General features: G+C 40.1%; 1 protein-coding gene across 2 annotated transcripts in view; it reads left to right on the top strand.

The window, feature by feature from the left end:
• The window catches only part of DNAJB6 (DnaJ heat shock protein family (Hsp40) member B6), a 65,496-nt gene that overhangs the window by 13,598 nt on the left and 37,575 nt on the right, over positions 1–14,323 (top strand). For both annotated transcript variants that reach the window (XM_074868569.1, XM_074868559.1), the window contains exons 4-5: positions 673–732; positions 1,099–1,209. In XM_074868569.1, the coding sequence (XP_074724670.1) occupies positions 673–732; positions 1,099–1,209 (171 nt within the window). The remainder of the gene's footprint in view (positions 1–672; positions 733–1,098; positions 1,210–14,323) is intronic.

The raw sequence follows: 14,323 nt of genomic DNA, 5'->3' as shown, positions 1-14,323 counted from the left end.
TAAATTGAGAGGTTTTGCAGTCATTCATACAAACATTGTCCTTCCATTCTCATAACTCTGTCACAATGGGCTTGGTCTTGTGCAAGAAAAGGAAAAGAGGCAATGGTTGAGGTTTGCAACAAGGGAAATTCCAGATGGATAGTAGGAAGAGAATGCTTACAATGAGAATGCTTGAGCACTGGGACTGTGTTCCAGAGAGACTGTGGAATCTTCTTTCCTTGGAGATTGATGAGGTCAGGGCTTTATCCAGGCAAGTTTTAACCAACTTTGAGATTAGACTTGTTTGGAGGAGAAGGTTGAATTCTAGAGGACCTTTACAAGCTAAAGCTTTCCATGGTACCTATGTAAAGATGAAGACTGCAGTATTCTTCTTAAAGTCAAACTTCCTTGTGAAGATTTTTTTTTCTGCTGCAACAGGACCTGAGCTTCTACAGCTAAATAATGAATTGAACTGTACTAAGTCTACAGTTCAGTACCTGTTCTTTCTGAACCTGAATTGCTTCGTCAGTCCTCAGCAAAAATTTTCACCAGTTACCTGCCAGAACTTCCGTAAATAGACTAGCTTTGAGAAAGATGTTAAGCTGAGAATACCAGTTAGTCTTTTTGTTTGGTTTTTTTTTTTCAAATTCAATGTGCCTATTTACTGACGTGATGTACAACTTCTCCTTGTAGCTAAAAAACGTGACATCTATGACAGATATGGAAAAGAAGGTTTAATAAATGGAGGCGGAGGTATGTTGATAACTTAAAATTGCTTTCTCTATTCTGGAAGCTATTTTCTTCAGCTTTCTTTTTAAGACAGGAATCTAAAATGCCTATACTAAGGCCTAAAACGTAATCTTCTGAAAATTGAAATTACAATTGTTTTGACAATTTTTTTTTTTAGTTGTTGTAAAAGGTACTACTGATATCTGGAAACAGAGAAAAGAGAATTAATTATAAAAAGTATTGTGTGTACTTAATGAGTGATAACTGAAAGGGAAAGAAAAATTTTAGAAATGTTTTTATATTTTTAAATGACTCAAATACCATATAAGCCTGAACTTTCTTGTTAGCAGGAATGTGTGATGGTAATGGAAATGTAACTTCTTTTTGCAGGTGGAAATCATCATGATAATCCGTTTGGATTTGGATTTACATTCCGTAACCCAGAAGATGTCTTTAGGGAGTTTTTTGGTGGAAGGGACCCCTTTTCATTTGAATTCTTTGGTAAGTACTCCACTGATTTTAGTTATGTGTATCTAAAGTGTGGCTAAAACTTTACACTTACAAAAAAAACATAGCTAATGCAGCTTTATTAGAAATAACTCTGAAGACTGGAGGTAAACCTTGGTATTTTGTATTATATTTAAAATGCTTGTTTCCTACCTGTTTCTTCTTGGTTGATTTGATAGTACAGAACAGATATGGCTTGCCAATTCATGTTTTGTTGGAAGACCTGGTTTAAAGAAGTACCCACTATAAAATCATGGTTGCTATGTCTCTGTAGGTTGGAAGGAACTAACATTCAACAGAAAAACTATACACTGGAATTCCCTCTTGAGAATTTGTCTAGGCAAACTTAGTCTTTTGAATTTGATCTCTTTTGATCTGTAAATATTTAATGTAGCTTTGAGAGCTTCTGAACTGAACGGGTTAACTGTAATTGTTACAACATAGCTCTCAGTGTGAACTGGTATCATAGCAGGAATGACTTTCTTGTATCAAAATAAGAACAGCTGCATACATAATCTAGACACTCTCCCAAATTCATGTCATGTTTGCTTGGGGGATAGAGCCCCTAAAGGCTCAGACAACTTAAATAGGTCTTGAAGCCTGGATGCTTCATTTAGTTAAAGGAATCAATTACGTGATGAAGTTGTCTCATCTTTTTACCGTAGTGCTGATAGTCTTTTGGCTTGTGATTTTGGTTGCTCTAGTGGATTGAAGGTCTTTTCAGAGGTGCTGGATTTCTTACTCCACCTCTCTGTGTATGTTCTACTGCATAAAATGGTGACCTATAAAGTGGAGCACATCCTGTGTCCAGTATTTACTTAGAGAAAGTAAAAAGTCCCAAACTGCAAGAAGTGTACTTGAAAAACAAAGCTCTCTTCCTATTCAGTGCATTGATACTGATTAATCTCTATAATAATGTATGTAGATGTTTTAATATTTTTAAAGGTATTTTTTTATCTTTGGCAGCATTAAGAGGCAAATTCAGCTCAGATTTTCATTACATCTTTAGTTTGCTATTCAGGGATCATCAGTTGTTGGATGACTGTAATGAAGGATTAGAAAGGGGTTGCAGGGTTAGAGGTTGACTTCAGTAGAAAGTTAGTTGATGCATTAGATGAGTATCTGATTTATTATTATTAGATGAGAGGAAGAATCTGATAAGAGGATAAACAGCAGAACTTGAGTAATTATATCCAGTGGGAAATCAGCAGAAGTAGTAAAGGGCAGATTGGAGGGAGCATCTAGCAAAGTACTGATGAGTGAAATGAGGACTGAACTGCCCGCAGTAGAAGAAGAAGAATCTTAAGGAATACTAGATGAGGATTTCGGTTTAGTGGAGATGAGTGATCTCAGCACTGGTTAGGCTACATTTGGAGTACTGTGTCCCATTCTAGGCTCCCCAGTACAAGAAACAGCTACTGGATAGAGTCCAGTGAAGGACCACTAAGACAATTAAGGGACTGGAGCTTCTCTCACAGGAGGAGAAGGCTGAGAGAATTGCTGGAATTTTTCAGTATAGAGAAAGCTCAGGGTGAGGGTCTCATCAATGTCTCTGAAGGGAGGGTGTAAAGAAGGTGGAGCTCGGCTGTTGTCAGTGGCGCCCAATGGCGGGACAAGAGACAGTGGGCACAAATGGAAGCACATCAGGTTCTGCCTGAAGTTAAGGTAACACTTTTCCACTGTGACGGTGACTGAGTAGTGGAGCAGGTTGCCTGGAGAGATTCTGGAATCTCCGTGTTTGGAGATACTCAGAAGCTGTCTGGATGTGGTCCTGGGCAACCAGCTCTAAGTGGCCTTGCCTGAGCAGGGGATTGGACCAGATGATCTTCAGAGATCCCTGCCAACCTCAACCATTTTGTGACTGAGTGGTGGAAAACCTAGGAGAATCTGAGCAAGATGTTGAGTAGAAAGCTAGTGAGGTGGAGCTGGGAGAGAGTGTTTAGCTCTTTTCTTTATTTTTTAATCTAAGATACTTGAAAATAGTTGGTTCTCAGTCAAATATCTTTATAGTAAATTGTATAGGTAAGGCATGTTCTAGCTACTGGGAGACTGACATAAGGTCTGTTTGATTTTGATTGTATTTCATCAGCACTCGCAAAAGATTTAACTTTTGCTGTCTATGAAAATGTCAGTGTTCATGACTAACCTTAAAGCCATGAAGTTAAGTTCTATATGTTAAATAGTCATGGGCTTAAAAAGAACCTGAGGACCTACCTTTTGGATTCATTAGAGGGAAGGCTGTACAACATAATGCATAGAGCTATCAAGCTTATCAAATGGAGATGCCACTGCTGCCAAAGTTTTCCTTGGATATTGCAGCTACTGTAGCCTCTCCTGTAGAGGAATAGTGATACATTTTACCCTATGGAAACAGTGGATTTATCTCTGCACCAGGGACATCGAGGCATGCTTCCAAAAACATTCTGCCCCTGCTTAATGCCTGAATTTATTTATTCAAAAGCAGGTTATCTACTTCATGCATTGATCACTGTCATTGTCAGCTTTAAGATATGAGTAATGTGGCACAGGCTCCACTTCTTGCAGAGTAAGGTTCTGGCACTGTCAGCGGTGTTACGTCTATTCCAGTTGATGAAAACTAATTGTTTAAAGCTGCCTCCACTTTATATGGATAGTTGCAGTGTCAGTGACCAGAGTTCTAAAACCTGTGTTGAGCTTTGGATTTCGAGTAAAAGCCCTTGTAATATTTTTCTGTCAAAAGGCTTCAAAGTGAGCACTTTTTTTGTTTTGTTTTTGCTTTAAAATGCCCAAGACATTCTCTGTTATGGGGAAGTGCAACTCAAAACCAATTTTTCCACAGCTTTCTATGAAAAGTGTATGCAACAATCTCTGCATTTATGTGAATGTTTAGGATAATACAACTTGAAAATATGGGTGCTTTCAGCTGAATATAGTGCATTTAATAATGCCAAAAGCAAGGAGTAGAATTGTGTGTATAACATGAATATTTATATTGGTGAACTAGGGCCTTTGTAGAATCCGCTGTGTTGAAACACTGGTGGGACAGCTTGTGTCCTGAAGAATAAGGGAATTTGTCTTCTAAAAATGAGGAATTTTCAACTTGTCGATGAATTTTCTGTGGAACTAGTGACTTTTTAAGGACCTATTCAGGTTATAATTGTTTTATAAGCAACTGAATAAGGACTGAGGTCATGCTTTCTAAAAATGTACAGTGGTGGAATCAAAGATGAAAACTTAATAAATAGTTTGAAATGTTTGTACTTTTTATACAGTTTGAAGTGACATGTAGTGAAGCCCACAGAATGCAGGTGGGACTCCATATCCTGATTGCCACTGAATATGTAAAGAGCAGCATTCAGATGCATAGTCCCTATAAATTTATGGATGTGAAGAACTTCTAAAATTGTGCTATGAATTGAGTATGTTAAACTCCACTGAGCTATGTTGCACTGCTATTGCAGTTACAGAAGGTTTTCTTTATAAACAGAGGCATCTTTATTCATCTGTAGAAATGAGGAGAATGTATGAAGACTTCTGTGGTGATTTTTAACTGATAAGTGCCTTCAGGCTTTTAAAATGAAAATTTATAATACTGTTGAAGACAGTTCTGAACACTTCAAGTGAAGCAAAGCTAATGTTACGTGCTGTGTGTTGCACATATTTCTCTTCACTGAATTTCAGGCAAATGCTTTGTAAAAATAAGAGTGCGTGAAGGCTAGTACTTTTTAAAGCTTGATCTGATAACATGACAGGTGGTTAACTCCTAATTTTTGAGCCATGTGGGCTTGCTTTCTGTGACACCTGGTTACAGCAGGATCTGCTTTTTCCTGGTGAGTTCTTCCAGTGGTAGTTTTCAGTCTCTTGGACATATAGATAGATGGTAATCCATGTAACAGGAAGAAAAGAAAAGGTGATGCTTCCCATGCAGTACTACTCTTTGTATTGCAAAGTACTGCCCTGGAATATCAACGCCTGTTTAACTGGTATTCAGCGCTCTGTGCTATATGTTTCTTCTAGTCTTTGACTGTCCTTTGACATTAGAACTGACTGTTTATTCTTAATATAGAGATTGATTTCTCTTTTCAGTAAGTTTGTTTTATACTTAAACTATATCCTACTCAATTTATATATGGTGCTTGACTTGAGTTGGTTTATTTGTGTTCCATGCAGTGTTTTGTTTGTATTTTACTTGTAAACTTTTCAAGGATGTTCTTCTGCTGTATTTTAACAGTTCATAGTGATGGAAGGATCATAATGTTACCACTGGTAATGGAGGTGTACTGATTAATTTAAAGACTGCTGCTTGAAGCATTGTGAGGAACAGAAACTGATGTGTTTTGGTGTAGGCAAAAATGCTTGACTGATTCTGGTTTGTTAAAGAATTGACTTAGTTTTGGTTTAGAGGCTTTTCAGATTCTCACTTCAAGCACGGGTTATATGTTGGAAGGGATTATCAGTGAGGAATTATATTGAAAGAGGGAGTAGATATTACATGAGTGTAACATTACCCATCAGGCAATTTAGTAGTTCAAACAACTCCTTAAGTAGTTAAGTCATCTTTTATATACACTGAGCTTCATATACACATCTGGTGAAATTTGAGATGGTTTAGGGTGTCTGAGATGCCTGAGTAATTTCTGTATGGGCTAGAAAATACAACTCGGGACCTACAGCAGACCACTATCTGCCCAGTATCTAGAAGCTTGACAGGATGTTTCAGGGCATTTCAAACCATTTTAGATGCTTGTATGTCCATTTAACTGAATCCCAGAAAGAACCATGCTTTTCTCTGTGCTAGAATGTGTTAATAATGCAACATGATAAATTGCTCCAGATGGATGCCCTCTCTAGACTTTGATGTCTGAGAGAAGTCTCTTTGTGGAGTCTCTTTCAATATAGATTATAATCTTGACAGTTTTGCTATAGTTCCTTAACACTTTAGTGTTCTCAATGGACCTTCTGAGATGGTATTTTATAAATCTATCAAATGTTTTTGTGAAGTAGAATTCCTGATGTATTTTACCTAAATTTAATACCAGATGGTACATATAAACCCATATCCATTCTGTGGAGTTTTCAGTTGAGAATTCTGGTTACCTGGTGTATGTGGTATTTAAAAATCTATACTCTTGGAAACCAAAGGCAAAACTAAACTTAACACCTTTATATTGCTAGCTAGATGTAAATATTTGTCACAGAGAACGTCAACTAGGCAGTTGTTTGGTTCCATCAAACAACGGAATTACTGTAGATAGACTACTGTGATATCGATTACATAAAATGAAGCATGAGCATTCTGGAAAAGAATAGTGAGTTACTTTGAGCATTGCAGTCTCTATTTTACATGATCTGTGTTTTAGTGTGTTGTTCAGGAACGGGATAGCTTTATCAACCTTTTTTGTCTCAAGGACAGAAAGTTGTCCTGCTTGGGCAAAAAGTTTGCATAAGAGTCAGATCATGGTTTTAATCCACATGTAATCCCATTTCTGATAAATATGATGTTTAGGTGTTCTAATGCAAAATTACTCAAACGGATTCTTAAAACTGAAAATGGAGGTGGCTTTAAATTAAAGCTGTCTTGTACAACATTGTCCTCTTTAATCTTTTTGTTGACATAAACTTGCAGCTTTTGGTGCAGGTTATGAAAAGTGCTCAGAGATTTCCATGTGCATTCGTTGGTTTGGTATGAATGTGCACAGTTGTATTTAGTAAGCACCAGTTTTAGATCATAATTATCCACTGAATGGTCCAAATCTCACTACTGTGATTTTTTCAGAAAGAACTTCATAAGTTCAGAGGAGGTTTTTGAAACACAGGAGTTGTCTCATCCAGACAGCAGTATCAAACATGAACAGGTAATGATGTGGCTCCATGGGTAGCTAAGCTAATATATAGCTTCTGCTGCTGAAGGGGAGGAGCCCTTGCTGCAAATTCCCATGTCTGTCTTAAAACTTCAGTCCCTGAGTGATGTCCGATTAGATACATTGAGAAGCTGTTTGATAGCACACTGGCCAAAGAGGAAGTTTGTCTCAGGCATCCCAAGGCAGTTCAGGTTGTTAGTTCCCAAGAAAATGGTTTGGTTTGGTTTTCTTGGATGGCTAGTTGGTTAAATTGGTCAGAGGACAAATGCTGAACATAGCACAAGGGGAGCAGGTCATACTGGGTAATGTTATGCTCTTGTGATATCCACTTCGTCTTTCAGTGCATTTCCTCACTGATAATTCCTTCTACTTCCATAGTGGATGATTCTTCCATTTTTAAGGTGTGCCTGAACATTTGGGCATTAATTTGGTAAACATGACATGCTGATTAGAGTTGGACTTAATGTACTCTAGGATCTTTGTAATTATGGTATAGATGGCATTCAAAGGTAATGTTTTAAGTCTTGTTTTTCAAGAAATTACTAATCCCAGGGTCTCTGCTGTATATCATTAGAAAGGCTTTCAAATGCTTCTGCTGGTAAACTTTCTTAAATAAGTGGGGCAAATGTGTTTGACATCTGATTTGTGGAAGTGAGCAATTACAAAAGACTGTGCTGAAACACTAGGCAGGTGAATCAACAGTGCTTGCAACAGCATCTTAGTGTCTCTTCTGAGTAAGTGGCATCAACAGTATGCTTACTTTGGAGTTAAGGAAGAAAATAAATCCCATGCAGAAGTGCTTACAGGTTACTGTGGCCTGTCGAGTTCCGATGATACTTTTTGTTTCTGGGTACACTCCAGAGCTGTGGTTCTCTGTATTTACTGCAAATGTGCATCTTTGAAACTTCTTTCAAGTAGGAGACAATATAGAAACACCTACTCCAACAATTGTATTTTATTTTATGTATCATATATCGCCCTTTGTGTAATCACATTATTTGGACCCATGTTTCAGACTCTCTTGTGGCATGATCTATGAAGTCACTTACAGTACACTTTTGATATAAAAGATAATGGCAGGCAGCCTTTGCTTACAGAAACACTGCAGACTGTAGTACTCAATGCTGTTGAGTTTGACTGCCTCTTAGGTGGATGCAAACATGGACCCACCATCAGTGAAGGAAGGGTTGGTATGTGAACTGTTACAGGAACTTGACCCCTACAAATCGATGGGCCCTGACATTATCCATTAAGAGAGCTGGCTGATGTTGTTGCAAGGCTGCTCTCCATAATCTTTGAGAAGGTGTGGACATTGCAGGATATCCCAGAAGACTGGAAGAAGGCTAATGTCACTCCCATCTACAAGGGCTTCAGTCCCTGGGGAAGTTCTGGAACGAATCCTCCTGGGTCTGTCACAAGTCAAATGAGGCACATGATTGGGAAAAGCCAGCACAGATTCACCAAGGGCAAATCGTACTTGACAAATCTGACTGCCTTCTGTGACAAAGTAACCTGCTTGGTTGATGTGGGGTGAGCAGTGGACATTGTCTACCTGGATTTCTCCAAGGCTCTCGATATGGTTCCCCACAGCCTCCCCCTAGAGAAACTGATGTGTTATGGTCTAGGCAAGTGGTCTGTGTGGTGGGTGGGTAACTGGTTGTCAGGCTGCACTCAGAGGATGGTGGGAAATAGGTCCTTTTCAAACTGGTAACCTGTCACAAGTGGGGTCCCCCAGGGATTGATAATGGGCCCAATGCTGTTTAATATCTTCACAAGTGATCTGGGTGATGGGATCAAGTGTACCCTGATGAAGTTTGCTGGTGATACCAAACTGAGTGGGGAAGTGGACACTTCAGAAGAGAGAGTCACCCTGCAGGGAGACCTGGATAGGCTGGAAGAGTGGGCCAACAGGAACCTTATGAAGTTCAGCAAGGACAGGTGTAAGGTCTTGTACCTGGGAAAACATAATCCAGGAGTGCAGCACAGGCTGGCATCTGCCTGGCTGGGGAGCTGCTCTGTGGAAAGGGACCTGGGGGTCCTGGTGGACAACAAGCTCAATATGAGTGAACAGAATGCTGGGCTGCATCAACAAGGGTATCACCAGCAGACATAAAGAAGTCATTATCCCACTCTACTTGGTGCTTGTCAGGCCACACCTGGAACACTGTGCTCAGTTTTGGTCCCTGCTTTACAAAAATGATGTGGACAGGCTGGAGAAGGTCCAGAGGAGGGCCACAAAGATGATCAAGGGACTGAGAAGCCTGCCATATGAGGAAAGGCTGAGAGAACTGGGTTTGTTCAGCCTTGAGAAGAGAAGGCTTAGGGGTGACCTTATCACCATGTTCCAGTATTTAAAGGGTGGCTAGAAAGAAGGTGGAGACTTCCTTTTTACAAGGAATCACATGGAGAAGGGGTGATGGGTGCAAGTTACTTCCAGGGAGATTCTGACTGGACACAAGAGGAAAGTTTTCAAAATGAGAACAATCAGCCATTGGAACAGGCTTACACCAGGGAAGTGGTGGATTCCCCAACATTGGACGCTTTTAAGATTCATCTGGACAAGGTGCTGGACCCTCTTGTCTAGATCGTGCTTTTGCTAAGAAAGGTGGGACCAGATGATCCTTGAGGTCCCTTCCAACCTGGTATTCTGTGATTCTGTAGGGGCTGAGCAGCCTTCCAACATTATTCTGCTCAGTGCATTGTAGCTACAGTGTCATCCTCCTGCATCTGCAGTAAGGGCATTCAGCTCATGTGTCGTGTTTTGGCAGAGGCAATAGCGTGGCTCTGATTGCAAAGAGTAAAAGAAAGTTCACAGGTTGGGGAAGTAGTCCAGTGAGTGGTGACTGAGCAGTGATGCTGTTTTTACAGGGTAATGTTCCTTTGCATACTGACCGTATAAGAGTATCAACATTTCTGGCTGCAGCAGTGCATACATGTAAGAACATTTGCTGACAGTGCACAATTTATCTCAACACTTCTGATTTTTCTGGAGGTGAATGATGGCATTGCACTGGAATGTGCTCAACACTTTCATCAGGGATAGCATTGTTCTATAGCTGAAAGCATCTTCCTGAGCTGCTTTTGACTCTTGGGCACTTCTTTCTGCAGTCTTACTTGTAACCAGCACAGTTGCTTTTATGGTAACACTGTGAACTCTATTGTGATTTCAGCTAATGCCTCAGACTGATTTAATGAATTTCGTAAAGTTTAACTGAACTTGAGAGGTGGGCCTGTGCAGACCTCATGAAGTTCAACAAGACCAAGTGCAAGGTCCTGCACACGGGTTAGGGCAATCCTAAGCACAAATACAGGCTGGGCGATGCGTGAATTGAGAGAAGGACTCGAGGGTATTAGTGAATGGAAAACTGACTATGAGCCAGCAGTGTGTGCTTGCAGCCCAGAAAGCCAACTGTATCCTGGGCTGCATCAAGAGAAGTGTGGCCAGCAGGTCGAGGGAGGTGATCCTCCCCCTCTGCTTTGCTCTCCTGAGACCCCACCTGGAGAACTGTGTCCAGCTCTGGGGCCCCCACACAAGAAGGACATGGACCTGCTCTAGCGGGTCCAGAGGAGGCCATGAAGATGATCAGGGGGCTGGAGCACCCCCCGTATGAAGAAAGGCTGAGAGAGTTGGGGTTTTTCAGTCTGGAGAAGAGAAGGCTCTGTGGAGACCTTATAGCAGCCTTCCAGTACTTAAAGGGGCCCTGCAGGAAAGATGGGGAGGGACTCTTTATCAGGGAATGTAGGGATAGGACGAGGGGTAACAGTTTTAAACTGAAAGAGGGTAGATTTAGATTAGATACAAGGAAGAAATTCTTTACTGTGAGGGTGGTGAGACACTGGCACAGGTTGTCCAGAGAAGTTGTGGCTGCCCCCTCCCTGGCAGTGTTCAAGGCCAGGTTGGACGGGACTTTGAGCAACCTGGTCTAGTGGAAGGTGTCCCTGCCCATGGCAGGGGCGTTGGGACTAGACGGTCTTTAAGGTCCCTTCCAACCCAAACCATTCCATGATTCATAGAATCATGGACTGCTTCAAATGTAGATATTCTGGGTTTTGCCTCCTTTCCTCCCTTCCCCTATCGTATGGTGCTTTCCTGTCCGTTTTCTTTCAGACATGCCAGTCTTTGCCAATATGTCTTGAGTCAGATTAGCTCATGGATGCAACAGAAAGCTAACAATACTAACATTCAGTGTTTTCTTTTGGATCAGTGAATTAATGCAACTTGTCATTTGGTTCCATGATCACAAGGCAGGAAAGGGGAGCAATCACATCTTCTAAGTAGTATCCTGCAATTGGCTTATACTGTTGAAGGGAGAAAATCCTGTTTCTGTGTTACAGCTGAGGACTCCTGAGAGTGGGAGGGATCATGACCTACCTTATTTTGAACTGCAGTGCGATATTTATTATAGTTGTTGTTGTTATCTGACTTGTTTAGAGGTAAAACTCTTTTACTGTGACCACAGAAAAGCAAGGTAGGATTCTGTGGTTCGCAGTGAGCAGGTTTAATGTTTTACCCAGAGGAGCAAGACAGTTGCTGCATTTGAATAATCAAAGATTTTTCTAAATAAAGTAAGTTCTTTTGGAAACATTAACTCTAATGTAATTATTTTCAGATGGGTTTGTTAGTGTACAATCTTTTACGTTGCTGGGCGCCTTGTGTTCCAACCTTCACGTGAACTTTTTGGCTTCTGTAACTGCAGTCTTCCTACCAAGTAACGGCAAGAGTCCTAAGTCCTTCATTTTGTCTCTTTTTTTTGGTAACAGACTACTATGAGTTCTTTCCTTAAGCATTTTCTTTTTCCCCAGAAAGCTTCACGTCCTCTGCTGTTGTTGATAGAATAGAAGCCTGTCTCACTGACTTCTTTGAAATTTCTTCTCACCTTTGGTCTCTTGATCTTTGCTGTTTTGACAGCACCACAGGTTCTGTGTCAGAAGTATACCCCAACATTTTTATTGAAAGTGAATCTGATGCTCCCATAATCTTCTGGTAGTACCCAGATTAGAATAAACTGTAAATTTATCTCCAAGCAGTATTTAGTAATACTGAGGTGACACTAATCTAGCATTTCAATTTTCTGAAGCCTTTAAGTTGTATAGTATTTATATTTTCCCTTTCTTAAAAAGGCCTTCACTTGTGGGGTGTCTTTTACTGCTTAGTTTTGTTGATCTGATATGCCTCTTAACATTCAATAAGAAAATTACATGGATTGTAAGCACCAAAATAACTATCATAAAAAAACCCAACACGCTCATATTGTGATATTCACTGCATTTGAACAGTTTGGAAAAAGCCATCTCTGTGAAAAGGTTATCATGCATGGAAAGGTTCTACTAAATCACAAAAATAGACCTACCAGCCTGAAATATTATTTTGCTGAGCAGTACTATTGATCATCCTGATTTAGGGACAGCATAAACAGGATCTAAGTAGTTGTGAGGTTGCTATATTAATGTGTATTTGGTGGTAGATACAACAAATGATAGTGCAGAAGCCTCCTGCTGCCTTCCCTCCTCAATGTTGTCGGTATTTGTTTTACCTGCGTGCTGTACCTTGATGGCTGTCAGCATAGTAAGAAGTACTCCCTCAGAGAAGTCCTACCCATTTTCCTGTCTCTGCACAATCCATCTTGCTGAGATTCCACAGTCTGAGTGTCTTACTGGTTGGTTCGAGTGTCGTGTCTTACTGGTTGGTTCGAGTGTCGTGTCTTACTGGTTGGTTCGAGTGTCGTGTCTTACTGGTTGGTTCGAGTGTCGTGTCTTACTGGTTGGTTCGAGTGTCGTGTCTTACTGGTTGGTTCGAGTGTCGTGTCTTACTGGTTGGTTCGAGTGTCGTGTCTTACTGGTTGGTTCGAGTGTCGTGTCTTACTGGTTGGTTCGAGTGTCGTGTCTTACTGGTTCGAGTTACTGGAAGAGCTCTGGAGGATTATTAGCACGGCTGCTAACAGAAATACCTGAGGCTAGAACATTTGCTAATACGGAGTGCTGACCTCTTTCTTTGGTGTGTAGGGTTGCCAAAAGCTAATAAGGCAAGGCTTGGTTAGGCTTCTGTGTGGCTAGGAGTAGGCAATAATCCATTTAGAAGCTGGGTCGATAGTAGGAATCTCTGGGAGACTTTGTGATCCTCCCGTAAAAACCTTTGCATTTCTGCTTCTGTTGTGCTGAGGATGAGAGATTCATTTGAAGAACAGCCCGATAGATTGTGGAGGCTTAAAAACTTAAAGCTTACATGGTAGGTTGCTTTGTTTTTATTTCAACTCCAGGTAACAAGAAAAATTGAACTATAAATAGAAAGCTTAACAGTGGGAGTAATATGATATAGATCATTTGTACACGTGAGTGAATGACCTTCATGACTAACTTGTGAGTCACTCTAGCGAGAATAAATTGGACTACAAAACAATTAATTGCGGTGGTTTTACTTGGTATCTGATACACTAGTCTGACCAAAAAAAAATCGCCTTTTTTCAAAATGGGCATAGTGCTTGTTTTGGAAATAGTAACTTTGGTGGTAGGTTCCCATGCCTAAACGTTGGTTTAATTTCTGTTGTTTTAAAGGTAATAACAGGTCACCTTGATGTTGAAGAAAAACTTGTTCTACATTAAAAAAAAAAAGCACAAAACAAAAACCATCTGAGGTAGAAAAAAAATCTTACCACTTGATTGTCTAGCATATGTAAGATAAAAGTTTGGTCTTGACTTGTTTTATTCAATAACTGTGGAAGGTAGGGGAAGGATAGGGTTATTTTTTTGTTCTTGGCATTTTATGTCTTTGCTTACGGGAGTATGTGCCTGAACCAGTGGCTGCCTTTGAGCATAAATACATTGTGACGTTTCACTTTTGTTAAGTAATTGCACATAAACCAGATGGTAACTAATATTTTTTTTTAGTACCATATTGATTGCTTTCTTTAGTACTGTCCCTATTGCATTAACTTGTTGATTTATCATAAATCAGCTTGAATTTTTGTGGGGGTACAGAGGTGGAGTAAATACTGTGTTTCTGACCTTCTCTTTGTCAATTTGTAGTTCTGAACAGTCATGCAGTTATAAGAGTCTTTCCTTGCTTTCATACTTCTACTGCTGCTATCTCCAGTTTCTGCACTTTTCAGTAAGAGCTTATTCTGAGCAGTGTTTCAGACTTATCTTTAACTATTGAGTCTCCACTTGTAAAACTTGGTAAAGTAGTTGGTACTGTACAGCTCTCATTCTGGGAGAGTTGTGGTTGATGAAAAGAGTAGTTGAAGTTTCTAAACTTTTCTGATTTTAATGCA

The sequence above is a fragment of the Strix uralensis genome, chromosome 1 (genome assembly GCF_047716275.1).
Source record: "Strix uralensis isolate ZFMK-TIS-50842 chromosome 1, bStrUra1, whole genome shotgun sequence".
In the NCBI taxonomy this organism is placed as follows: domain Eukaryota; kingdom Metazoa; phylum Chordata; class Aves; order Strigiformes; family Strigidae; genus Strix; species Strix uralensis.
Note: the sequence above shows the minus strand (reverse complement) of the source record. Positions and strands in the feature narration are given on the sequence as shown.